The 27,818-nt window shown below is 47.3% G+C and overlaps 1 protein-coding gene across 1 annotated transcript in view; it reads left to right on the top strand.

Annotated features, from left to right (window-relative positions):
* Positions 1 to 27,587, top strand: part of Syn2 (synapsin II) — a 189,876-nt gene extending 162,289 nt beyond the window's left edge. The window contains exons 8-13 of the mRNA XM_063237989.1: positions 5,179 to 5,253; positions 5,698 to 5,800; positions 7,102 to 7,251; positions 20,188 to 20,248; positions 23,982 to 24,234; positions 26,710 to 27,587. Of these exons, the coding sequence (XP_063094059.1) occupies positions 5,179 to 5,253; positions 5,698 to 5,800; positions 7,102 to 7,251; positions 20,188 to 20,248; positions 23,982 to 24,234; positions 26,710 to 26,845 (778 nt within the window). The 3' untranslated portion in view covers positions 26,846 to 27,587. The remainder of the gene's footprint in view (positions 1 to 5,178; positions 5,254 to 5,697; positions 5,801 to 7,101; positions 7,252 to 20,187; positions 20,249 to 23,981; positions 24,235 to 26,709) is intronic.
* Positions 27,588 to 27,818: the final 231 nt, after the last annotated feature.

Here is a 27,818-nt window from a genome sequence, read left to right as displayed (position 1 = left end):
TCTATAGAAATGATCATGTGATTATTACTTTTGGCTCTATTGATATGGTGGATTACATTTATTGATTTATGTATGTTGAAACATCCCTTCATGCCTGGGATGGATCCCACTTGATTGTGGTGTATAATCTTGACGATTTGCTGCATCCTGTTTGCTAATATTTTATTGAGAATTTTTTTATCAATGTTGATTAGGGAGATTGGCCTGTAGTTCTCTTTTTTAGTTGGGTCTTTCTCAGGTTTTAGAGTAATATTTTTTTCCAGGAATGACTTAGGAAGAATTGTTTCCCTTTCGATTTCATTGAGGAGTTTGAGGAGTGTTGGCATTAAGTCTGCTTGTAGAATTCCGCAGTGAATCCTTCTGGGCCTGGGCTCTTCTTTGTTGGTAAGGACTTAATTACATTTTCAATTTCATTAATAGAAATTGGGTTATTCAACAGTTTTACATCTTCTTGACCCAGGTTTGGTAGTTCATATGTTTCTAGGAATCTGTCCATTTCTTCTGTGTTACTGAACCTATGAGAGTAGAGGTTTTTGAAATAGGTGTTGATGATCTTCTGTATATCCACAGAATCTGCAGTGTTTTCATCTTTTTCATTCCTTATTGCATGAATCTGAGTTTTTTCTTTCCTTTTTAAAATAAGGTTGGCTAGGGGCTTATCAATTTTATTTATTCTTTCAAAGAACCAACTCTTTGATTCATTGATTATATTGTTTTCCTAGTCTCTATTGCATTAATTTCTGCTCTGATCTTTAATATTTCCTCCCTTCTTTTGGCTTTGGGCTTGACTTGCTCTTCTTTTTCTAGATGTTTGAGGTGTAGCATCAGGTTGTTTATTTGTGTTTGTTCTGTTTTCCTGATGTGGGAACTCAGTGCAATAAATTTTCCTCTGAGGATAGCTTTCATTGCATCCCACAGATTTCAGTAAGTTGTAGTTGTGTTTTTGTTTGCTTGTAGATATTGTTTAATTTCTTCTTTAATTTCCTCTGTGACCCACTGATTGCTCAAAAGTGTATTATTCAATTTCCATGTGTTTGGGAGGGTTTGCAGTTTCTTTTATCATTAATTTCTTAGTTTCATGGCACTATGATCCGATAACATGCGTGGGATAATTTCAACTTTTTTGCATCTACTTAAATATGTTCCGTGGGCTAGTATATGGTCTATTTTAGAGAATGTCCCATAAACTGCTGAGAAGAATGTATATTCTGATGTTGTTGGATGGAACATTTTGTATATGTCTATCAAGTCCATGTCTTCACAGGTGGGACTCAGTTCTGTTATTTCTTTGCTGATTTTCTGTCTGATTGATCTGTCCCATTGTGTCAATGGTGTGTTTAAGGTCTCCTGTTATAATTGTATTATTGCTTATTTGACTTTTCATTTCTGTTAATACTTGCTTTGTATAGCTGGGTGCTCTGGAATTTGGTGCATATATATTTAAGATTGTTATCTCTTCCTTCTGAAGTTTTCCCCTAACTAGTATCTCTTTATCTCTTTGGATCTCTTCTTTATCTCTTTGGATCATTCTTGGTTTGAAGTTCACATTGTCTGCAAACAGAATAGCTACTCCTGCTTTTTTCTGGGTTCCTGTTGCATGAAGTATTGTTTTCCATCCTTTGACTTTTAGTCTGTGAGTATCCTTTTGGGTTAGATGGTTGAATATTGTTTCTTGATCCATTAGCTGCCAGTCTGTTTCTTTTAATTGGGGCATTGACGCCATTTACATTAATGGTTATAACTGTTATATACTGTTTTATTGTTGACGTGTTATCTTTCTGCTGTTGTATCTTTAACTTTAACCATTCTGGTTAATTGTCTGCCTTGCTTAGTGGTTTTTTCCTATGTGTATCTAGAGTGTTTTTCAGTATTTTTTGCAGGGTTGGTTTGGTGATCATGATGTTCTTCAGCTGTTCTTTGTCATGGAAGTATCTTCTTTCTCTGTCCATTTTGAAGGACAGTTTTTCAGGGTATATCAATCTGGGTTGGAAGTTGTTTTCCTTTAGGATCTGAAATACTTCACTCCATGCTCTTCTTGACTTCGTTGTTTGTGTTGAGAAGTCTGCTGTGATTCTGATAGGTTTTTCTTTATAGGTGATCTGTCTTTTCTCTCTAACAGCTTTTAATATTCTGTTCTTATATTGAATTTCTGGGATGGTCATTATTATATGTCTGGATATAGTTTTGTTATGGCTATTTGGAGTTCTATATGCTTCACTAATCCTAATGTCAGTTTCCATTGTCATGTTTGGGAAATATTCAGCTATTACTTCTGTAAATAGCCTCTTGATATCATTTATGTTGTCCCTTTCTTTTTCATTTATCCCTATTAAACTTATATTGCTTTTTTTTGCATCATCTTGCAGCTGTTGAATTGTTATTTCCTGATTCCTTGTTATTTTTAAAAGATCTTTCCTTTCCTGTTCACTAGCTGCAATCTTGTCTTCAAGGTGTGAAATTCTAGGTTCACTTTCGTTGGGGAGGTTTTGGCAATTTTCAATGGAATTTTTGATTTCCTCTATATCTCTTTGAATCTGCTTTATAAATTCTGTTTGTTTCTTATACTGTTCATTCAGGGATTCTATCTTTTTGCATTGTTCCTCTACTTTTTAAATGTGCCTTTTTTGTATGTGTTTAGCATTTCTTTCATTACTTTTATCATTTCTTCTTTTACCTGGGAGGTTATTTCTGATTTGAGATGCTTTATGGCTTCCCGAGTTGCTTGTTTATTTCAGTTGATAACATTTCAGACATTTCAGGTGTATGGCTTATGTTTTCCTCTATGTACATGGCTCCTTGCTTTCTTGGGATAGGTTGGAGGTTTGAGATTGCATTTTGGTCTTTCATCTTGTCATTTTTCTCTGTTTCCATGTTTCAAGCAATGTTCCAAAGTTTCCCCTGGGCGCGTTGGAAATCACTCCTGCGCCATTGGCTTCCGGGACTGAATGGAGGTTGCTGAGCATGGCCCTGTCAGGCTCACAGGACCTCCTGTGCCACCTCTGGTGTTCCAGGTAGCTGGGTGGGCTCCTAACCGCTGGGGGCGATGGTCCAAAGCTCTCCCCAAGCTAGCGCCTGTGCGCTGGAAATCACCTTGCGTGCCCTCAGCTCCCTGGATTTAAAGAAGGTCACTGGGCGTGCCTGTGAAACCTCCCAAGCCTAGTCTAGTGTTTCAGGAAGCTGGGTGGGCACTTAACTGCTGGGAGTGATGGTCTTAAACTCTCTCCAGACCAGTGCCGGTGCACTGGGACTCGGCATAGAATTTCTAAAAGCATTTTAAAAGGAAACTCAAAAGAAGTACCAAATGTTAATGGAAAATGGGCAACTGCAGAGACTTTAGAGGGCATTGACTTGTTTTTACTTGTAAGGGACCAGCAGTGATGTGAAGGAGTATTAGATTCTCTTGGCTTCTCTTCATCTCAGCTCTCCCCAGCCTTGTGGCCATCTCTGCTCTCAAAAGAAGGAATCGACTTAGCAGAGGTCAGATGAGGTTCATCTCTCACCTGGATGGCCAAGGTAGCCATGTTGTTGGGCAGAAGGTGCTGGTCCTGTCCTCTCCCTCACAGGACATAACAGGGTCAATCCACAGAGCTCACATAGCCTGCTGGTCCAGACACGGTTGAGCTGTAAGTGGCCTGGCCCTCAGCATTCTCCTTCCGTACTCCGGGAAGCCTGTATGGAGCTGTGTTCTCTTATTAGAAAAGGGTGTGAGGTTTCAGGGGACTTTGTGGTGCCATGCCAGTGCAGGAGACATTATTATTAAGTGCACTAGTTTTTGAGACTCTGTGGTGTTTCATAGTTCTGTGCTGGGGACAAGGAAGTGAGTGATTTGAGAATGCTTACAAGGACATACTGTATATTTAAACCATCAATGTTAGGAAAACAGAGTATTTTTACTGTGGCTTTTGTCTCTGTTTCTACTCAGATCTGCAAACCATTCTGCTGTTTATTTGGATGTAGGGAAAGCTCATCACACTGAGGGAGCCCAGGTTCCTGGACTTATGTCTATATGTGCTTTCACTAGGTACACAGTGACAAGTCACGCAGACTTTGGGTTCTTCCTGGGTCTCACAGCAGGGGTTTGGCAGGAGGCTCCTTTGAGGGGTTGGTGAGGAGGCACCTTGTAAGCCTCAACGCCACTCAGTGTGAGACATGTTGTAATCATGTAATTAGTGGCCAGACAAGGCCGCCCAGGGCTTGAGCAGCTTCTCAGTGTCTAGAGTCAGTTCCTTCAGGACTTCCTGAGACCTGGCACAGCCCCTCAAACACTGTCCCCACAGTGCTGGTAAGACAACGGCACACAGGAGGCTCCATCCCCTAGGCTATCCTTTTCCCCTTGACTGTGTGGGAACTTAAGAAATACATCCTTAGTGCTTACTGTTTACCTAAACCTGTACCAGTTGGCCCCTGAGTACCAATCTGCAATCCTGAGTTTACAGGTAAGAGCAGCTTGAAGAGGTAAAGTCACCTAGCCTGTCAAGAGAACGTTCAGAACCAGAAACCTGGTCATCCGCCTCTTATTTAGGCCCAAACTAATTGACACAGTGTGTGCTCATGTCTGGAGGGTGCAGTAAGCACAGCAGAGACTAGTGGCTTGATGCTGTCAGCTCTGCATGGTAGATGAGCCAGCCAGAGAGGGTACTGACTACCCAGGTCACATTGTTAATCTTGTAGTGACCCTTGGAAGTAGCCTGTTGAATGACTGAATGAATGGCACTGCAGGAGTTCCCAGGATGAGTGGGGGTTGGTTTGCACAGACTAAGTAGGCCCAGATGCTAAGCATGTAGACTGCTAGGAATACGAAATACAATGTGTATCCCTCGTGTTTTCCATAGCTGTGGACAGTCTTGGCTTAAGACTCGGCTCTAATAACTAAAGTAAAAAGTAGAGATAAGGTTGTCAATGAGGTACAGGTAAAGTCTATAGGAGTTCTAAGGGGAGCAAGAGCTCATATCGTTGAAGATCAGGGCAGGCTCCATGAAGCAAGACCCTCCTGAAATAGACCCTTGTAGAGAGGAGGGCTTCACAGGCAGAAGAAGCAGTGGGCTTGAGACTTAACAGACAGCCTTGAGACATGAGCCTGTCAGTCCAAAGCGCAGTGAGCTAAATTCTGGAAAGACTGCATGCCCTCCTCTTGCTGGGGCTCATGGCCTTTCCTATCTCTGGTGGACCTTGTTGCAGGAGGACATCAATCTCAGGGAACTGGAAGACAAACACCGGCTCTGCAATGCTAGAACAGATTGCCATGTCAGACAGGTGAGTAGGAACAGTCTGAGCCCCAGTGAAAGGGTGGCTGCCACGAGGAAGAGGGGTGAGAAATAAGCCTGTCCAAAGGCAGCCTCTGAGCAGAAAGGGACACAGAAGATACAAAGGCCCTGGCAGCCAGGTAACCAGACTGGACAGGACCTGGTTGCATGCTCAGTTACGGAGATAAAGACTGTCTACCACAGAAGCCCCAAGAAAGGAGTGGGCTAGGATAGCCAAGGAGGGCCTCCTAGTGGAGGAGAGACCTGCTCTGGACTTGGGAAACTGGGTTGGATCAAGAGAGCCAAAAGGGAAGGCACTGTAAATAAGGGACCATGCTTGAGGGGGATCGAGGACACCGGGGATGGGGGACGGGAGAGGTAGAGGCAGCAGGAGAGCTTGATCAGCAAGCTTGTCCACAGTGAGCTAGTGCCATTACCTTTTCCACCCCAACAGGTACAAGCTGTGGGTGGACGCCTGCTCTGAGATGTTTGGTGGTCTTGACATCTGTGCTGTCAAAGCTGTACATGGCAAAGATGGAAAAGACTACATTTTTGAGGTAAGTTGGGCCCACAAAGTATTTCAGTAAGAAATAGCACTCGGGGCTTCAGGTCACACTCTTTTCTGGAAAACTATGTGGGCAGCCCAGATAGCATGTAGTTTTAGAGCTTTGTGAGTTATGGGAAGGTCCCAGATGGCAGACTGGCATAGCAAGATACCTCTGCCAGTGGGAAGAGTGCTATTTCAGCCTGCTCAGCTGACCCAGGCCATGGGTAATTGATGCCAGATCTGGGTTCCTGGGATCCTAGCCCAGTGCATTCCTCTTTGAATCAGTTGGGATTTTCATATTCTTAGTCCGAGAGAGCTGCCTTCAGGTCAGTTGGTCCAACCTGCTCGTTTCCAGATGAGAAAATGGAGGCCTAATGCCATGAGCATGTGCTTAAGGCCATAGGATAAGTCAGTGTCTCGACTTGGACACTTGCATGCAGGAGAGTCTTCTCAGCATCTCTGAGCCTTGGAGACACTTTCTTCAGCCCGATTCTCTCATGACTTTGCTGACTCTTTTTTCCTGTGATAGAGGGAAAGCCCACAGCTGTGTGGATGCTTCACAGATTGCTGCCCAGTCTTCCTGGGACCTGGCAAGGCTCCTTGCCAGGAGTTGGTGGTGCTTACAGAGTACTAATATGAGAGGCCAAGGTGGGTTTAGATACCAAATCTGCCCTGTGACCTTCTGAATGGCCACACCTCCCCACTCCAAGAGGGTCTCTGGTCTCTCCTCCATAAATGAGAGAGTTTGATCCATAAGGTAGTCATTTCCTGATGGAGAACATTATTGATCTGGACCTTGAAACACAGGAGGAAAAAGAATTAATGGCAAATAGGGAAGGTCACCCAGGTCAGAAACAAAAAGGCAAGAGTCTAGTCATTCAATGGGTGGAGTATGACAAGGAACCAGAGATGGTGCCAGTTGAAGTCACAGGGATGAAAATAGCCTGCTGTCCATCAGAGACTGCAGAGAATGTCCTTCCTGCCTTCCTGCCTATCTTTCCGCTATTTTGAACCCTAGGCTGTACCCTCCCCTTGCTGCCTGCTATTTTCCACGGTCTTCAGCCAGCATTCTTCATCTTACTGAACCCTGGCATGGGGAGAGGTCAAGGGAAGGGCCTGAGACCAGGGTTTTCAGGAGAAGGAAACAAAGGTCCAATTTCTGCTGAGGAAATTGCTTCTAGCTGAAGATGACAGCACCTGCTTCATCACCTATCTGTTTTTGCTGGCTTAAGACACGCCCACTTGGAAAAACTATCCCAGGCCTTTTATGTTTCCAGACCCTTTCCTCACCTGGGCTGCATCTTCCACCAGGTCATGGACTGTAGCATGCCGCTGATCGGAGAACACCAAGCAGAGGACAGGCAACTCATCACTGAGCTGGTCATCAGCAAGATGAACCAACTGCTGTCCAGGACTCTGGTCCTGTCTCCTCAGAGACCCTTGACCACCCAGCAGCCTCAGGTAAGCAGTTGCAGAGAGATGCAGAAGAGCCAGGATTTGCTGCTGTAGATGCTGGAGGCTCTAGAATGTGTAGAGATAGATGCCCACAGGTCTGGATGGTCTGAGGAGCCTTTCCCTCTTCCTTGTTCCCCTTCTGTCCCTCTGGAGGCACGGTTATCTCCCATTCCCACTGCACAAGCGCTCTCCCAGCACATTGCAGGGCAGCTGTAGAACTGTGCAGAGTTTGAGGTTCAGAGTGCTTTTTTCAGAAGGTAGCATCTTCAGTGACTCTGCATCTTTAAGTTGGGAGGCCTCTGAGGAAGGGCTGGGTCAGAGTACTCACAAGCTATTCACAACACATGTATAAAGAAAGACTCTTTTTGAGAAATCTGCTGATCCGTGAAAATGAGAGGATTAGGTCCCTCATTCTGAGAAAATAGCAAGGGAAAACTCAAATTAAAAATCTGCTTTTCTTCCTAAGGGAGAGGAGATGTCCTTCAGATGATGTGATGTGTAACTCGGGGCTGGTCATATCCCAGTGACAGTGTCCCAGCTGCGGATTGACTGGGAAAGCCACACTGGAGCTTTTGTGGACCACAAGGCCTTGTGGGTCTAAAATGGGCCAGAGAAGGGAAGAAAGAACATGGATCAAGTATCCCATGAAGGAGGCATCTAATTTTTCAAAAACATCCCCAAGATCTTCTCTCCACTGGACTTTTGTATAGTAATGTGGATAAGAATTTGGAATAATGAAAAAGAATAGAGTCCTAGTCTAGCCTTTTCTCTAAACAGGTGTATAATGGGGTGAGAGGGGTGATGAACTCTTTTTGGAATTTAGATTTTTGTCATTTCTAAATCAAAATCCTCAAAATCTTTCCCAAAAACCCAACTTCAAACAGTTAGGGAAGCAGGATAGAATGATGATTCAGAATGTTGGCTTTGAAATGAAAACTACCCAATTTGAGTTCTAAACCCCGCATGTATTGGCTTTGTGTCAGTGGTCAAGATCCTTATCTGTGGTCAGGAAAGGTACCCTGCAGCCCCTATTTCATAGGGCTGTTATGGGAAATAATTGAACAACCTAAAGTATTACATAGCACAAAAGAAGGCACTCAGCAGAGGGTAACTGTTACTGTTGTGTGAGGAAACAGGGTCTGGGCTTGGATCCCTACAACCCTACCCTTGGAGAGTAATACTCCCTTTTTCAAAGATGAATGCTTTCATAAGATTGTACTGCACCCACAGATTGTACTGACTCAGAAACAGAGCTATTGACTTCTACAGATTCTTCAGTAAGACAAAAGAAAAGCCTAACAGCCCTATGCTGTTAGGGACAAAAAACAATAGGAAATAGTGTGGACTGCTTAGGATAGAAGCAAGTGATGCTAGGCTTAGATGGCCACAGAATCATAGCATAGCAGTATTGTTGATATTCATAGTAATGGGCCTGAATCATGAAGAGAGGGAATATTGATGTTTTGGTCCATATTCTATATTCTGTTTTTAAAAACCTAGAAACATAAAGCTTAAGACATAGTTCCTTCCAAAATTGACTAAAATAAAATGTGGGATAATTAGTAAGTCACCTACCTCTCTGGATCTCATATGAAACACATCTAAATATCTCCTGTCCTCTGAGAATGTCTTTGAGTAGAATGCAGTATGTCCATCATCACTGATGCTTGGGAAGCAGAATTTCTGGGCCCACAGATAGCACTTCTGCCTCTTTCTGGGTACCCAGGTTGAGAGTGGTCTTGTGCAGTACAGTGCCATCATATATTAGCCCTTGTGAGTGTTACACAACCTTGGCTGACTTACACTGTTCTGTCCTCTGACCAAATGTAACAATGTGTCCATAGCATTAGGCTCTGTGAGGTGTGAATCGGTTGTAGAGCAGGTACTTGTGCTTAGAATGCACAAGGCCCTGAGCCTAGTCTCCGTCACAGCGGATGGGGAAGGGGAAGCAGGAGAAGAAAGATTTTCATTGTTAAAAAAATCATGCTTGTGGTTAGATTTTATAATTTGGTACATGTGACAAAATCAAGATATTTGTAGATAGTCTTGTCTTTTAGCCCGCAGTATACCTTTGTGGATAATTAGAAGTAACCAATTAACCAGATTATAACTTGTCCCTTCTCTAGAGGCTGAGTGACAGGTTACTGCTTGTCCCTGATCTAGAGGAGTGATGTAGACAGTTAGCCCTGCACATCTGCAAGTTCCACATGGCAGAGTGTAGAGCTGTCTATGGAAAATGTAGTCAGGCCTATGGTGGTTCCATCAGGAGCATAAAACTTCCCAGAGAGCACAAAACGTTCATAACAAAGAGATAACTCACCCCAAAGAAAGCTCGGTGGTATGAGCCCTAAATCAGCTCATCACTAAAATGAATGTCTGAGGTAGGCTACCACCTCAGACGCTCATGGTTCTGGAGGTCCAAAGTTGAAGGGTAGCATCCAGTGGTGACTTTGCTAGGAGAATTTCTTTTTTTTTTTTTTTTTTTTTTTTCGTTTTTTATTGGTACCAGGGATCGAACTCACGATCACCTGCTTGCAAGGCAGGCACTTATGCCGCTGAGCTAAATCCCTAGCTCCATGCTCAGAGAATTTCAAGGTGGTTCAGAGCATCACAAAGCAGGAGAAAAGAAGTGTACGTGTGTCCCTGCATCCTCTGATCCATGTTTATGTCGCTCCCGGGGTTCAGTCCTGGGTCTTCACCCTGACAGCCTGGTCCCATCCTAATTGCCATGTCCGAGAGTCCCCACCTCAAAACACCATAGTCAGAGTAAGTTTCCACCCTCTGAATACCTCATGATTGGGGTGGATTTTAGCACATGAACCTGGGGGTACACACTCAAACCATATCCAGCTACAGTATCCATTGCTTTACATATAGTAAATATTGAAGTTTAAACATTTTAAAAGAGAAATACGTAATCTGTCAAAGCCCAGGCAACAAATATAGTAAGGAAAAATATAAATATGTCAGCTCCTGTAGAAATCGCCTAAGTGAAGTCAACGTGAGTTCAGGGTGAATTTTCTCTGCTCAACTTCACATTAAAAAACTATCACAGAGTGTCATAGAAAGAATACCATGCTCAGGTCAGCACATATTTAAGGACTATTCTATTCTCTGCCATAACATTTCATGACCTTGGACGAGCTACCTCTCTCTATTCTCCAGACCTGTGTGCCCTCACCTATGAAATGGAGTGGAATGAGGTGATTTTGAGATCTTTTTTAGTTCTAAGATCATATAACTCCTGGAGTTAGCCAAATACAGTCTGAGGTCACCATTGTCCATATGACTGCCTTCAATAGTCTTTCTTTTTTTCTGATACTGGGGGTTGAACCCACAGGACCTATATCTCTGAGTTATCTCCTCAGCCTTTGTTACTTTTTATTTTGAGATGGACTTTGTAAGTTGCCCAGACTGGCCTCCGACTTATAATCTTCCTGCCTCAGCCTCCTGAGTAGCTGGGGTTACAGTCCAGCAGTACCACTGTCAAGTAGGGCTGCCTTCATGCTGAAATCAAGTGGAAGTTCAAGGAATCCCACACTACCTCAAGATTCGCAGCTCTGTGGAAGAACTCGCAAAGCTCCTGAAAGTTACTGCACTCGAAGTTACAATGTATTGTAGAGAAAAGATACAGGGCAAAAGTGAGCCAGAAGATACACAGAGCAGAGCCTGGGAGGGTGCAATGGCCAAGCATCCCTGCCTTTAGTCATGTTACCTTCCTGGCATTAATATGTGATGGGAGCATTGTCATCCAGGGCCACTTATGTGAGCTTAGTGCTCAGAGTCAGTGTAAAATCAGTTAATCATTTGGTCAAACTTGATCTCCAACTGCCCCTTTCCTGGGGGTCAGCAATATCATGTGGTCTACGGAGCCTGCCACAAATAAGAAAGATGCTCCTATCATTCGGGACATTTTAGAAGTTTAGAAGTTTCTTTCTCAGAGCATGGTACAAAGGCTAGAGCCCTCCTAGCGTAAGGCTGAATGCTTCCCTGCACACATGCATAACACAGGCCTGGTCCACACAGTGCTTAAAATAGCTAATGGCCTTAGGACTTTATGAGATAAGTTTCTTCCCAGAAGATGTTTATATTCTAAATTGAAATCATGACTAAATTCACAGGTCATAGAGTGCTGTCTTCTTGTGTCCCCTGTTAGCGTCTTCCTAAGCCTGTTCCATAACCCAAGGCCATCCAGCAGATAGAAGGAACTCAATGGTTTGTCACACTTGGCAAAATGCTATAACCTGGGCTCGAGCTGTTATGGTGGTGGTTCCCTTTGTGCCTGCTAACAGGTGGTGGCTGTGGTAGGGGAGGAAGTCCAGCCTTGCTGGGCCGGGGCCGTAGCGCTGGCCTCCTAGACCGCCTTCTATGTCTGCAGTCACACTGCCTCACTGCCCTTCATCTTTACCCACAGGAAGCTGCTTCCAAGGCCCACCCTCCACCTGTGAGCTGGATCCCGCCTCCTTTTTGCTTCCAGGTGTCCCCACTCTTCTATATCATCAGTTGCTCCTTTTCCAAAAGATGACCATCTCCACATATAAACATCTCCCAATTGAAAAGTCAAGGCCCATCTCTCTGCTCCAGTACCTGCCAGTGCTGCCCCATTTTTCTGCTCCCTGTCCCGATAAATCTTCACGAGGCTGTAGCCACTGTCTCCTCATCGTCGCTTACTGTATCTTTAGCCACCACCCATTGAAATTGCTCTTGGCTGAGTCCCCTCATATCACAGGTCAGGTGGCCAGTTCTGTTCTCTTTGCTGCCTTTGTTGTAGCTTTTGGGCTAGTTGACCACTTTCACTGCTATGACCACCCTTGGCTGGCTTTCATTCTGCCCCATTGGCTTCTCCTCAGTCTTCTTTACTGACCTCTCCACTTCTGCTGGATCTTTGGATGTCTGTGCTCAGTTAGTGCATGTTTCTTGGAGAATCTGGCCAGACTGTACCTCCCAGTCCTGACCACTCCTTTCAGCTCCAGATTCACATGTCCGACTCCTGCTTGACACCTTTCCTGACCTATCTGAAGGGCGTTCTGAATGTGACATAGTCAGAGCAGAAGTCGGGTTTTATTCCCTTGGCCTGCCCCTTCCCCTCACCTAATTCCCCCAGCAGATTAGCCACTTTTCACGTGGGCCCGAGCTCCTCTTTGCCCTCATCCCACCCTATATCTTGTTCTTGGTGCCCTAGCTACATTGGTGAAGGAGGAGCCTCATATGGGCTGGGTCCTTTCTCTGAGATGCCCCCCGCCTTCTGGCACAGCTTGCTCTTTCATAACAGTATAACTGGTATTTCAACCACCTAGTACAAAGTTGCCACCTACTCACAGGCTACCACCTCTCCCTTCTTTAATTTTCTGGGCGCACTTTCGGCTGAGATTATTTTTGTCTGTTCATTTGTTTACCACTTCCACTAGGATGCAAGCTCCCCCAAGGTCAGGATTTGCCCACCATTTTATCTCCAGTACGTAGCAAAGTATCTGGCACCTAGCAGCCACTGAATACAGTTCTGCGTCACCTAACCAGTGGCTGACTGAGTTCCTGGGCACTGCATGCTCAAGAGTGTTCTTGCACAAACTGAAGGCCGTGCAGTCCCTGGGCAGTATAATCTCATGGATCACTGTCACATGTGTGGTCATCTGGGGGCCTAATATCTCTATGTGGCACGTGACTGTACATCTGAGGTACTAAGAGAGTGGTGGGAGCCGGGTGTGGACTATAAGCCTATAGTCCTGGCAGGTGGGAGGCTGTGGCAGGAGGACCACAAGTTCAAGCCTAGACTAGACAATGTAATGACTTAGACCCTACCTCAGACAATCAAAACAAAATAACACAAAAGAGGGGCACTGTGGTTGTAGCTCTGGGAAAAGGACTTGGATTCAATCCCTAGTGCTGAGAAAGAAAAAAAAATGACAATGGTTTGTCCGTGTGCAGTCAGTTGTCTGTAGAATATGTAAAAGGTAATCACAAAATTGTCTGTCTGCTTTTTGTTATTAGTTGTATCATACCTTTGTGATAGCAATTCTCTACAAATGATAGGGAAAAATGCTTCTCCTCTCTGAGCAAGCTACTCTCACCATGTGTCTCTTCCTTGTTTAACTCCTGTCAGCCTGTTTGGAGTTGCTATCAGGATCCTGTGGAGACCTGAGGTGCACAGGTAGTGGGGATGTGAACTGAGGCTGTCACTGGGCTCATCTTGGATTCTGAGTGGCCGGAGGGGCCCTGGACACTGGCACTGCCTCAGCACCACTCCCTGCAGTCAGGCTGGCCTCTCTCAGTGGCTGCAGAAGTGTGCTGTGGCTTGCCTACCTCTCTCTCAGTCCTTGCTGTAGTCCCCACCAGGGTTTTCATTTCTTTGGCTGCAGAAGGACACTAAAGGGGGCTGGTGGACAAGGAAAGTAGAGGTAAGCAGTCAGCCCCTAGACTGTTTCATCATGGAAAGCAAGCCATGAAGTGTACTAAAGCTGCTATGCACACTTCCAAGCAATAGGGGCCATGGCAGAAGGGTTAGGCTTGTCCCTGAAAACCAGGAGGTAGGTGGCGAAGCCTGATTCAGCTGATGGGAGCTTGGCTTTAGCCTAGTGGGACTCCCAGTCCCTGGGCTATGGGGACAACTGACTGTCCCCACCTGTAGGGACACTGTTTTTAGGGTGGCAGTGACACCTGGTGGCCAGGAATGGCCAAAACCTCCAGAGTCACTAATAGAGCCATGTCTCTAAACCCCGTTGAAATCCCTTGACATATTTATAGTCCTTTGGGATCTATCCTCCTGGATCTGAAATGGGCCTTGCACCCCTCCGGAGTAGTGGACGTTGTTCCACACCATTCAGAAAGAAGGAAGACAGCTTCTGTGGACAAAGCTCTCAGGTTATCCAGTGGAGATGGTGTCCTGGCCCTCTCCTTCACATGGCTGATCTTTGATGCCTCAAGACAGTGATCTCTTTCTGTTCTCCTGTACCATCCTCCAGAGTCAGAGGCTGAACTGCTCATGCAGGAATTTTAGACATTTCTGGGTAAGCAGGGCTGGTCTCCTCAGTGCCCCTCAGTGATGGCACAGAGCTGGCTTTCTGTGCAGCTTGTGAGGTAGACTCATGGGTGGGTAATTGTGAGACTCAACCTTTGGAAGCATTAATACACATCTGGTGCCAAGACAAAGATAAGCTGCTTATATTTCTAGTTTGTCCCAAACCAATCAAACCATACCTGGAGTATCATTTTCAGTGTGGGAGTCACAATGTAACAAGGACAGACTCTTCCCTCTAACCAGAATGTGCTCAGAAGAGAGACCTGAAAGTTGAGGGAGGCAGTCATCTCAAGGAGCCCATGACTCAGCACCTGCAGCTCTGATGCTGTCATGGGCTAGAAATGCTTCCAAAGGCAAATCTGCTGGAAAACAGGTTTGGATGCAGTGTCAGCAGCCAAATTGCAAACAGCACCAAAAGGAAATAGCTGCCCTAGGAGTGATGTGTGGCTGTCACATCCTTGCTGATGTTTCAGGAGGGCATAGGATGAGGGTAGGCTGGGCTTGGGTCTGGTGGGGTTGGGACAGGTGACTTTTAAAGATTTCTCTCCAGATCTAGGAAGTGTGACCCAGACTGCAGCTGCAAGAAGTGGGAAGGTTGTGACGAGAGTGTCTTTGGCTCATGTGGAACAGTCTGCCAATCCTCTCGTGTTGGCCTGGCCTAAAGAGAGGCTTCGCACAGTTTCAGCCAGGTCTTTGCAGCCATGAAGGTTCTGCAAGCTGTGCTCTCTGTGAGTGCCAGGAGACCCAGATAGAGCAGGGACCTCTCTGTTCTGAGAAGTGGAGCCCAGAGGGATGCTGCTGTCCTCACATCCCAAACATGGGAGAAGCCTCACTCGAGCTCAGGAGGGGTAAATTTAGGACAAACCAAAGGCCTTCCTGCTTCCCACAGCAGGACCAGCTTTAGAAAATTTGTTCCTCACTGAATATAAGCTGAGAATTTGAGGAGATTTGGGGCAGGTTCAGATAAAGCCACTGGTCACTAGATCCCTTAACAGACTATTAAGAGAAACTGACTATTTTGGGACTGTCTTAACTTACAAGGACATCTTTAATCACTCGAAGCTGACATTCTGACCTAGGGTGACCAGACCCTTAGTGCCCCCACAGGACTTGTGTATTGTCCCTCTGGGACATTTCTGGTGTCCTTAGGTTGTGGGAGAGCCCCAATTCAGCCCTCAGAGCAGTGATTGCCCTCAGGAAGGAAGTGGGACATCTCATCCTTGGGCATCTTTCCTAACCTTTCAGAGGAAGTAAGGTGGCATTGGTAAATACAAGGGTGAGCCTGGGAAGGTCCCAAGGTGCCGAGGACATGCTGTCCCTTTTACTCTGAGTAAACCTATAACCTCCTGACCACATTCCTTCCTGCTGCTTCATTCTCCCTGGGGTCCTCGACCGGGGGAGCGGGGCCTGGGGGAGCTGATCAGAATAGTTCTGCAGTGTGTCCAGCGAGGAGGTTGGCCTGGCCCCTTTCCTGGGGCCAGACCCTGGGACCCTTTCCTAATTTCCTGTCTCAGATATGCTGACCAAGCACAGGCCTTCCTCCTTGGTGGGGGCAGCTGGTCCCAGGCCAGCAACCCTGAAGAATTGAGTCACTCAGTGTCTTTCCTTCCTCAGCCTTCCATCCTGCTGGAACCTCAGATAGCAGCTCCTGTCTCCCAGCTTGTCTGCTGAAAGCTACAGGATGGCAAATTAAAGGCGCCTTTGACAAAGACTCACAGTCCTTCATCCATGGGCTTGGTTTCTCTCCAGCCCAATGATTTCCTTCCCAGTCACCTGAAGAGCTAATATTTACTCTGTCTAAACTGACTTTGCTGCCTCTGCAGTGGCCTTGCTGGAAATAAGTCAGCGATATGCAGAGGGTTTGGTGTGGCCCAGCCCAGTACCCTCTACACAGGAAACCACCATGCACCAGGTGATACGAAACTACCCAGCAGTGTCTTCTCCGCTGATGCATGCACTTCTAACATTATAACTTCAGTCTTCTGGAATATTTGTTATTATTTAAGCAATAATAGTGATGCTTACTTCTATCACTGCTTTGCCTAGCACTTTATAGTTTACAAAGTGCATTCATTATTTAAGGTTCACAACCATTATGTGAGATGGCTTGGGCTAGTAGCTGTGTCTTTACTTACTTATGGCTTACTGGCTTGCTCAAAGTCACACACTGCCCAGGGGGAGAGCCAGGTCTTCTGGTCCCTAGGCCAGGGAGTGCTGCTCAATCTCATGACCAGCCCTTTTGATTCCCCCACTGCAGCACAGGGGAAGGTAAGAATAGAGAACTGTCTGTAGCCCTGTATAAGGAAAATACTGCTCTCCTCCCTTGACCTAGGAAGTCTAAGTTTCACCAGCTGTGTCCTGGCCCCTGGCTTCCCTGATTAGCAAAGCCCTGAGGATTCTTCACAGCAGAATACCAGCCTCATTGGCTTCCTTAGAGGACAGAGCCTGCTCTCCCTGCCAGGCTGCCCAGAGCCTCTGCTTGTGGACATCTCTGCTCAGGACCAGCAGCCCTGGGGTCTTGTTGGACTTACAACGGTACTGTTAGGAAGGGTTCATCTCTTATCTCATCTCAAACTGACAAACTGACAAATGCATGACAGAATTAGTGGACACCCAGAGCCACAAGAGCCTGTGAAGTCCTCTACTCATAACCATTCAAGCCCCTCCGCAGCATCTCTGACCAGAGTCTGTCCAGGTCCTGCTTAAACACCTCTCTTGCCAAGAAGCTCACTACTTCCAAATCCAGCCCTTGTTGGGATACAAATTGTAATCTGAAGTCTTCTTGAAATCCTAGGTGCTCCCATGGTTACCTCATTTTGTCCTTGAAGTCTATTCATTTAGGAAACCGAGACTCAGAGATTAAGTAATCTGTCCAGAGTCACATGAGGAAAGATTTTTGTTTCCAGACTTCACACCTCCATATCTGCTCAAAAGTACTTTTTATTCTGTTAGCTTGTGCCTTAAAAGAAGTGACTGGAAGTGGTGACTGTGCTTTCTCATGAGGCTTGGTCAGCCGAAAAAGCAGACAACCTTGATGCCCCTCATCAAGACACGGCTGTACCTCCAGCCACATCACATTTGGGCAGCAGCGTCATACACTGAAGTCACCTTACAAACCCAGAGTTGTTGGGCTTTTTCCTTACACTGCTCTAAAGCTGTTTCCCCCTTCTTTTTTGTGTACAGTTGGTCACAAGCCCTGAACTTCACATTCTTACCTGTTTGAGTCAGCTTCACTTCCTGAGAGAAACTGCTGCTCAGTCTGACATAGGCTGCTGCCCCAGGCTGGCTACGGGCCAGACATTGGCAGTGACGCCTGAGTGGCCAGACTTGTGTGGAATTTGGCATCCCGGGAGGCTCTCAGTGACTGGAGACAGATCCCATGGTAGCCAAACCCACAGGGAATAGGCCTCAGCTCCTAGCAGACAGCAGGCTTGTGGGAGGAGCCAGAGTGTCTCAGCCTGGCACTTGGGAACTGTTCCCCAGGCCTATCATCATATTCCTCAGAAGTCTTAGATCCACAACCTCAGTGGAGGCAGGACAGGAGAAGCAGTTAGGCGCCTTCAAGGGTGTCCAAGGACATTCCCAGGCTCCAACACAGAGCTTTGAATAAGGCAGTTTCACTCTTGTGTCCTTGAGTATCTCACAATGCAGTTCTTTGGCTGAGGGGAGCCAGGCCCAGCCTGCATGGTAAGATCATCACTTTGAATGGATCAGGAGTGCCTGAGTTCTTCCATTTAAGACCTTCAGGTGTTTTGTTTTGTTTTTTTCTGGAATCCTAGGTTCTCAAAGTTAAGAGAAGCCTTAACATTCATTTTATATATCTCATATTTAGTGAAGGAATATTCTCTGCAATATTCTTTGCCAGATAACCCTATAGCCTCTGCTTAAATACAGCCACCCCCAAGGCCAGCTGATACCCCTGCTTTTACAATGGGAAGTTCTCCCTGTGAGTGAAAGTCTGCCTTTCTGGAGCTTTGGCTCATAGGCCCTGGTTCTGCTGTCTTGCTCTGTGAGCTCCCATAGTCCTCTCTAAAACATGAGTCCTTGGAGCAAAGTATCACTAGCTGTTCTTGATCAGCATCTGCGTCCATTCACTGGCAACCCTCAGGATACTGCACTGAGGCTCTGAGAGAAGGGAGTGGCAGAAGCCATTCTATCTGCTCTAAAAGCTCTGTGTCTTTTGCTGTCCTGCTTCTGAGTATCTGTCTCAGTGAGAAGTCATGACATAAGTGGTATAGCCTAGTCTAGAAAAAACAGTAAGGTCCGAGCAAGAAGGCACAGGCATGTTTAGGATATAAAGACTAGAGAAAGCTGGGAAGGCCAATTCCAGCCATGCTGAAGCAATCAGGGATGCTGATGAAACAGTATCTGCCCCATGAACCACTGTGAGGTATGTGGGAGATACAGTGTAAGTGTGTTCCCCTACTGACTGACACCCAGCATGCACTCTGGAAGCATTAGCTCTAAAGTTCCTTGAGAAGTTAAGTAGCATAGGGAAAGGATTTAGGAGGATAACAAGTAGCCATGGAGAAGACAGATCGGAGAGAGAAGTGGAAAGAATTAGACTGTTCTAGTCCAAGTAAGAACTGTAAGGCCTGTCTATGTTGGTACAGAAGCTGGTGAATCTTAGATGTCAAAGGGGAGCAACTGAGGTGCCTTGACAGCTGTTGGGGGGAATGGTCGCCAGCCAGCTCACTGGATAAGGGTATGACAGAGACAGAGCCCAGGCCCAGGCTCCTGGATCCTGTGAAAGTGCTGGGGAAAGGGGTGCGTTTCTGGCTGTGATTTGCAAGTGGTCAGGTTTACAGGTACAGGGGAAGTTTCCAGTACTCTTCTTGAGTTCTTTGAATAAGACTGTTATCAAAAGACAGTAAAACTGAAAAGACTAGCACTTCTACTTTTGGTAGTGGGGCTGAAAACAGACCATAACAGGCAGGAGGGAAGACAGGCGACCAGAATCACAGCCCAGAGAAAACAAGGACAAGAGGAGGAGCAGCGTCCAGTGGGCACGTGGGAGGCCGTCACAGGGAGAGGGCCCGAGGTGAAGAAGCACGGCCCTCCACCGCCCGCCCGCAGGAGCCCCCACTGATGTCACTACCTGCACACGGGCAGCTCTTGGCTCCTTAGACTGTTTCCCTTTGCTAAAGTCAAGCTCACAGTGCTCCCTGCCTTTCACACAGACAGGAGACAAACTACGTTATGTATAACTTCAATCCTGTCAACATGGATTCAGAATCCCAGATGGGATTCAGGGAGGAGATGAAGGAAGGGTCTGGAGCCATTCTGAGCCAATGTGATGATGCTGTTTGAGAGGGAAAACAGCTTGGCCTTGAGCACTTCACAGATACTAACCTTGAGCACTTCACAGATACCAACACCTGGCTGCTTCCTTCTGAGAAGGGTTCTGGGAAACACATGGCTATCCTGTCTCCAGTCCCTCCCCATGGAGGTCTCAGCCCAAAGAGTGATTAGACCCCAGTCTCAGAGCTGACCCACTTTGTTCATTCTCAGTGAGAAATGAGCTTTGTGTAGCTTAGTCACTGGGTCCAGCCACCACTTCCTCTGCACCTAGCCTTGTCTCTTGAGCTGATGCTAAATCCCCTTGCGTTTATCAAGCCAAACCTATGAATGCATGCAGGACCTGGGCATTAAGTGGGCCCCTGAGAAGAAGTCAGATGGGCTTGGAAGACTCAAAGCTTTTAGAGAAAGCAAGCTGGGAGGGTAGTTGAGGAAGGGGCTGACGAGTCTCGGGCAGCACATGCAAGTGTGTCAGTGACCACCTCCCCCAGCCACAGCCTGAGGCCTAGGGAAGAACATAAACTGAAGACAAACCCCACAGGGACACGACAGCCCAGCCACGGAACCACAAGGCTTCTCTTTGGAATTCACTCAGTTTTGTTTTTATCTCTTGCATTTTTGTCTTTCAGAGCGGAACACTCAAGGATCCGGACTCAAGCAAGACCCCACCTCAGCGGCCGCCCCCCCAAGGTTGTTTACAGTACATTCTTGACTGTAACGGCATTGCAGTAGGGCCAAAGCAGGTCCAGGCTTCCTAAGTGATGGCTAGTTCTTTTTTCAAAGCAGATATTTTATGCCAAAAAAAAAAAAAAAATCAAGGAAAGGAAGGAGAGCGGGAGGGAGCAGCAGCCCGCAGCCCGCGGTGCCCCCACTACTGCCTGGACTGGTTTCCTATGCAGTGTCAGCCCGTGAAGTTCTTCACCTGTTCCTGTCTGTGCTTGTAATGCGCACTGTCATTCCTCTGTGTAACTTGTGACTCCGGGGCTGTGTGTCAACAATGTACAAAAGAAGTGTGCCTCTCCCAGCCTAGTGTGACTGTCTTCCGGGTGGTTTGATAGTGTTTTTAAAGCATTACATAACACGGGGTAAGCCAGGAGCACAAGGATGGACGGGGAGAAGAAAAAGTCCGGAAAATAAGACCCAGCTCCCCTCCTCCTCCTCGGGGTCAGACGAAACCCCCCTCTGTGAGTGTGCTTCAGACCTTCAGTGACCTGTGCTTTTGCTTCCTTTATGCATGACTTGGGTAAATAGATAGAATTCTATGAGATATTCAAGGTCTAATTTCCATTGCTTCCTCTGTTGAATTTGAAGGCATCTACCTTTTTCTCCACTTGCTAAAATTTGGTGCAGTTTGAGTTTATGTGAATAGGCTGGCTGTACCTGTACAGCTCTTGTGTTTTCAGTGATGAAATACAAAGAACAAACTACTTCCAGGAATGTGTTCTGTATTTCACATCCCAATGTATCCTTCATTTTCCTTACTAACTAATTAGCTGTGAGATTAAATAAATAACAGACAACTAAACCCCAAGGGGCCGCCAATGTGCAATATCCAAGTGAACTTGTAAGTATTTTGTGTGTTGATCTCAGTCACCCAAAGTTGTTTGTTCCTGGTTGCTGTTTTGGAAGCAGCCATATGTGTGCCTCTGTGGAACTGGGGCTGCTCTGTGTGCCCCAGAGCTTGGCCTATGCATGGAGATGATTCTTTAGCAATTCTCCTAGAATGCAAGGAGCTGCTTAAAGTCTGGAAGTATTTGAGCATTCCTGAGGCCTCATAACATGAGAGTAAATCGGAAATGCCCATGGCACCCTCGTGGACGTGCTGCTCACCTGCTGCACCCTGAGGGTTCTCTCAGCTGCTGCTCTGTCCTCCAGAGGCTCAGGAGGAAGGAAGGGCTCTGTGAGAGCCGTCTCAGATGTAGCATCTCTATGTGTTTTGGACAGAGGCCTTCAGGTGAAGAGCCCTCACCAGCCTGTCCCCTCCCCAGCAAGCAGCACATGGGCAGTAAATAAATCAGGGCTCAGGGAAGTACCTCATTTTACTATCCCTGGGCAGGGCCGGGGACAGGTACCAGGCGGCCTTCTTTCGCACCATGGCCTGCTGGAGTTGATGCCAGCAGTTTGCCTTTGAAAGGAAATGTTTCTGGCTATCCTTTTACATTTCCTCCCCTCTGTACTGCCATGGCCCCACTCCAGAGCCCCAGAGCCGAGGCACAGGCAGTGTGGGAAGTGTGTAGCATGAGTGATACGCCCAGGGGAAAGTGCCCTGCTTCCTCCTAAGGCTGCTGGCACATTCTGAGGCCATAGAGAAATGCATATGATGTGAGTGTCCTGGCCTGTGACCCCGCCTAGGTGGCGAGGGCAGTTGGTCTGCTGTGAGTACTTCCGTATATGCATATGAACTTCCAGGTCCTTGCGTACCTCCCAATCAGATGAATGATAGAAGGGAATGCAGTGATATGTCTCAGAGTGGAGGAATACTTTTTGTTGTTGTTTTAAATTTCTTGTTAAGTGGTGAGCTTTGATAATGAGTGGTGTTGCTTCTCTGCATGTTATCAGTGTGTTCATTCAGGTGCTTTTCATGTGACATTTGTGAGCCACAAATACAAAGTTGCCATTTGAATTCAGTCAGGCTCAGGATGGTGTCAGCCAAGGCCTCTCAGGTGGGGAAGAAGCTGATTAGGGCTCCCACTGCCAAAAGCAAGCAGACAGCATCACCTGACTGTCATGTACCCTCAGGCAGCATGCTAAGGGACAACTCTGTGGCCTGGGGGACATGTGTCACAGTATAGGATTGCCATTCAGGTGTTTTGTATCCATTTCTTTTCTGATGTTGTCCCTTTTCTTTTGTACTGATCCAGCTGGGAGACCCTCAGCCACTGCTGGAAGTGTGATTGAAGTACCTCTCTTTTGTGACTCTTGTACAGCTTAAAGTGCAATAAAGGAAAAGTTATATCTGTCTTCAGTGTTAAGTTGTACAGTTTCTGGCTATTCAAGTATCTCTGTAAAAGTGGGAAAGCATACAGCTTTCTGGTACAAGAAGCTGAGCTATCAACCCGAATTCCTTTATAAGAAAACACTAACCATACAAATGATATCAGACTTGGGGAAAGACAAAAGCTAACTAACATGAAATAATCTGCTAATCTACCCTCTTTGCCAGTTGTTTGATTTGAACTCAGAACCTCTTATTCATGCAGAATTCCATATATATATGTATACATTGATTTTTGTGTAACTAACCCTGATATTAATTAATTGTTTATTGGTGATAAAGGCTAGGAAATAGGCAGCTGATCATGGATGCCTGACAGCATAGACACACATTGTGCCTTTCCAGAGGAGACAGCTATTGCAGTCTAGCACATACCAAAATGTTGAGTTTCGGTGAGCCTGCTCCCTCCTATAGACTGCTGAATGTAGGCTCTGAGACTCAGGCTGAGAAAATGGGCCCTGAAGGCCCACTTTGCATCATTTCTACCAGTTAGTATACTTCTGGGTCGTCTGTTGACTTCTGGGTGTGCAGACCTTGTAGCCCAGGAAGGTCTGAGGAGACTTGTACCTCATGTACTGCATGTCAACCTCCAGAGGGAGGGGAGCTTCTCTGCCCTTATGCTACCAGATGATGGCACGGCTCATGCTGGGAGAGTGGGATGCCAGTTCTTCTTTGGCAGTCTCTTGGCCCGGTGGTCCCTGGGGAAGAATAGGATTTTGCCATCTGGAAAGTTTCATCATACACCTGAAAAGCACATAGCCCCTGAGGATGTCCCTGAGAGGTAGAGGACTGCCTGGAAAGGAAGGATTACTTCTGTCATGGGAGCTAAGGCTTCGGTGACACCTAGGTGGGGTGGGTGGTTCAGACACTGTGAGCGCACAGCTGGCAGTGTAAGCTGGTAGTCATCAATGATGGTCAGAAAGCACAGGGTACTTTTAAAGAACTTTCTTGCCCAGTGTCATCTATAAAACACTGCTCTCTTAAATGATAACTAAGAGTAGGGCTTAATTCTGTAATGGTGTTACAGTTGCCAAAACCAGAGTCCAGAGAAGCGTGGTGACTTGTTCAGGCAGTATCTCAGTGTGGTACTCTTCCCACTGCCTTTTCCTGCCTCTGATGTGTAGAACACAGGACTTCTTGGCAGAGCAGGATGGCTTGTACCCGAAGAACCCTTGGAGAAAGGGTGGGATCCCTCACCCCCACCTCCTGTCTCCTGAGCTGACTCAGTTGCTTTGGCCTCTGAGGAGGAGCAAATGGTGATGATGTGTAGGAACGGAGACTCCCTTTTTAGGCCCTCAGAGCCTCTGGTGGCTTCTTGTTACAGAGCTTATCCTTTTAATAATTAACTAACCACACCCTTTGAGCCATAGAGTCTAAGAAAGCCTTTGATTTGGTTAAATTATGAAGTTTCTCTTGTACCGAACCTAGGGGGCCCTGGGCAACCCCAAGGAATGCAGCCCCCAGGCAAGGTGCTGCCTCCACGCCGGCTCCCCTCTGGACCATCAGTGCCACCTTCCTCTTCCACCTCCTCTTCCTCCTCCTCCTCGACTCCTCAGCGGCTGGGCGGCCCCACCGCCACCCACGACGACGAGGATGCATCCTCCAGCAGCAGCTTGCTGGCAGAGGCCCAGCCACCCCTGGCCGCGCCTCTGCAGAAGCCCCAGCCTCACCCACAGCTCAAGTAAGACTTTCTGTAGCAACTCCCCACCCTTTCCTGCCCTCCTCTGCCTGACCTGAGCTGCTAGCAGCTCCTGCAGGCAGGCATCCCCACAACCCCAGATACTTGCCACGGTGGGTTTCTGTGGGTTGCTTTGTGTTTGCTTTTTGGGGTTTTTTTGGGGGGGTTGGTTTGCTGGTGAGGGAAATGGTTGGGGCTGATCACAGAGGGTATGAAAGGGTGACACAGAAGTCTAAGTAAGGCCTCGCAGAAACACACACCCCCCTCTTTCTTCCTGAGGAGTGGTATCACCGCAGAAGCATGGCTATCAGTAGTCTTGCCCTAACTGAGGGTTTGGTGATCTTTTTTAACCCCATCTTCCATTCTTTTTTCCTTCTCTCTTTTCTGTTGTGTGTTTTTCCACTTCTAAAAATTAAATAATATATTCTGTCCAGCTTCTACCAAGTCAGGGTGTATAGTCAGCAAGGTTGTCCAGGAGAAGGATAAGTTGTTAACTCTATTCCAACTTTTACCTTTAGCTCTGTGGGAAGGTGCTGTGGAGAGGAAGGGGTGCTCAGTGCTCAGACAGAGGCCTGTGGAGCATCCCTGGGCTCCCAGTTCCCCTTGTTCCCTGCACACTGTCCTGTGCAAAAACATGCCAGGACCCTTGGGAGACAGCGGAGGGCAGCATGTGGGTACAGACAGTTGTCAGTTCCACCTGCTGCCCCAAACCAGGCAGGCCTCTGGCTGCTTTCAGTAGCCTCAGATAACACTCGCATGTCAGCAGGGACAGCGGTAGCTGGGGGGCCTGGGAGTGACCCACCATACTTCCAGTGTGAGACAGTGAACGAATCTTGAGGGGAAGTGATGGATATTTAAGTTCACATAAGCCACTTAGACCATCTAATCACTGCACAGAGGACAATTCCATTCTTTTCTTTTCCAAAGCCACTGTTCTGGTGAAGAGCAGCCCCAGGGCTGAGGATCACCTGTCCTAGTGTTCACTTGCTCTGGGTCTTCCAGTCTAGAGGTGGGAGGAGCATTCATTGCTTCTTCTGCTCCCCAGTTCCTGCCATGACCCCTCTTTGGCCTTGCCTGCCCATTACTGCCTCTTCGCCAGTCACTCTCTGCAGGCTGACCCTTTGGCCTCACCTACCTGTTCATAGTCACCGCCAGTCCATGTGAAGGCAGATCTTTGTTTGCTTTGCTACTTTCTCTGAGTGGAAACTATTGAATGAGCCAGCCTCTGATGACGTGCACATTGGAGGCTTACACCGATGCATGCAACTCAGAGAGGCCTGCACACTGGGGCCTGTCCCAGCCATGCTGAAAGGCAGGGCATCTGGTCACAGTCCACAAGAGGAAAGGCTGCTATGGGTCCTGTAGAGGCCCTTTCCTAGGCTGCACCGGCATTAGGAGAGGGCCGACAGACCCGAGACTCCAGAAGAAGAGTGCTAGAGCCAGATGCCAGCAGAAAGACCCTGTGGGAGTGGAGGAGGAGACAAGCTAGGCTGCTGGGGAAGCCAGACCTCATGTCCCTTTCTGAAGGGTAGGCTTGGCCACCCCATGGCCTCTTGCCTTCACAGTTTTCCTCTCTAAATTACTTGCTGTCTCTGAAGGGAAAAGTAGATCCCTAAAATGGGTGTAGTTTGGACTTCATTAGAAAACTGTCTACTAGGCATGGCCTGAGGTGTGTCTCTTCAATCCTGCACACCCCAAACCCACAGACCTCACTCAAGGCCCCTCTGAGGAAGCCTGCAAGGGTGGCTGTGCCCACGCTAAGAACAGGGAAAGCAATGGGGGCATCGAGCTGTGGAACAGTGAAGGGAAAAGAACGGAGAGACCTAGAGATCATCGCGTTACCAAATATCTTCATGTCATACATGAAAATCAGATTGCAGAGAAGCACAAGGCTTAAGGTCAGATGTGAGTTGAGGGCAGAACTCAGGCTGTGACAAGGGCCTCCTGGTGCCGGGTCTGCTCTGTAACAGCGGGTGCAATGGACTATAAGAGCCCACAGGCCTGGAGTCTCTGCCTGTCACCAGAGGAAAGGGTAAGAAACCTAGCTCAGTACTCACTGACTTTGGGCCCTCAATTCCTTCGGCATTAGGTAAAACAAACAGGGCTGGGTGCAGCTCAGTGGCAAGCACTTGGCTAGCAGGTGTGAGACCTTTGGTGCCATCCCTGGCACTGCAGAAAAGTGACAAATAAAAATGAATGAAAGAAACAGCTTTTGAGTCATCCCTTCTTCCTCTTTCTTGTCTCTGTTTTCCCTTCTTCCTGGCTCCCGTGATGCCCTTCCAGCCCTTCCCTGTTTAGTAGTGCTGAGGTGAGGAACGAATGTAGGCACAGAAGCATGCCACGTTCACTTTTCTTCTGTCACCGTGGTCTCCAGGGGTGGGAGTGGGGCTCCAGGTTGTCACTTCCTCGCGTCTCCATCCTTCCCTGCCTTGCTGGGAACACCACCCTCTCACAATCTCTTTGGTTTTTATCTTCAAGCAAGTCGCAGTCCCTGACAAACGCCTTCAGCTTCTCTGAGTCCTCCTTCTTCCGGTCTTCAGCCAGTGAGGATGAAGCCAAAGCAGAGACCATCCGGAGCCTGAGGAAGTCCTTTGCCAGCCTCTTTTCTGATTAGCACTTGAGAGCCTTAGGGCGTCTACTCCAGCCAGAAAAGGCATCCAGGACAGTCACCAATAGCAGTCAGCCACACTTGGTGAGGCTGTCCCTGACTTTGACGTGTGGCCCCTTTCTGTGCTCTGTTGTGCTCAGTGATGTGCAGCCTATAAAAGCCTGTGTCTGTGATAGTCTCAGGTCAGGTGCCTACCTAGAAGGATACCTGACATCAGAGAGGAAAGCGCTGCTTCCCCGTAGTCATAAGAGCTCCTTCTGAAGTCGCCGTTGCTGTGAGTTTAGTGGCCTTATTGTGACAGCCGTCATGTCTTATTCTTCCCTGTGAAGCCAGGATCACTTGCACCGAGGACTCCTGGCAGCCTAACCTCTCTCTAACACAGTGCTCAACATGCCCCCCATAGTCAGTGCTGCCCGTGCAGAAGATGGACTCACCTGGACACTGGCTTGAGGAGATGGGAATGTTCCCAAACCTGGATCTCAAGCACACCCGCCCAGCCTCCTGGGCTATCGGCCGCTGTGGAGATGGAGCACCTAGAGGCTGCTGATTCTCCTGAGAACAGTGGTTTGCAGGGTCCCTTTCCTCTTCTCTGGAGCATGGTTCCTTTATGTGAGCTGCAGGGACCTTAACTCCAAACTGTGCTGTAAAGGAGAGTGCATGCCACTGAAACAACCATATACCAATGCTATGTTCATCACCTAATAAACATCAAGACCTTTGGTGTAATAAAAACAGCGACATTAACCCATATTTGATTCAGCTGCGAGGTCTCCCTGTCACCCTTCAGGCTGAGAGTATCTGTGAGGTGGGTGTGTAACTTTGTGAGTGTGGGAATGATAGTCCAGGAGAGTGAAGCTGCCTGCGTTGGTGTGTGTGAGTGCTTGTAGGCTCACGTGTATACAGGAATGTATGTGTCCTTCACATGCCTTTTCTTCTGGGCCTGCGGACACTGCCCAAGGTGCTGGTCCTGGGGATGGAG

Source organism: Cavia porcellus, unplaced genomic scaffold (assembly GCF_034190915.1).
Source record: "Cavia porcellus strain 051 isolate PalLab524CR breed Dunkin Hartley unplaced genomic scaffold, mCavPor4.1 scaffold_27, whole genome shotgun sequence".
Taxonomy (NCBI): domain Eukaryota; kingdom Metazoa; phylum Chordata; class Mammalia; order Rodentia; family Caviidae; genus Cavia; species Cavia porcellus.
This window is presented reverse-complemented; position numbering and strand designations above follow the sequence as displayed.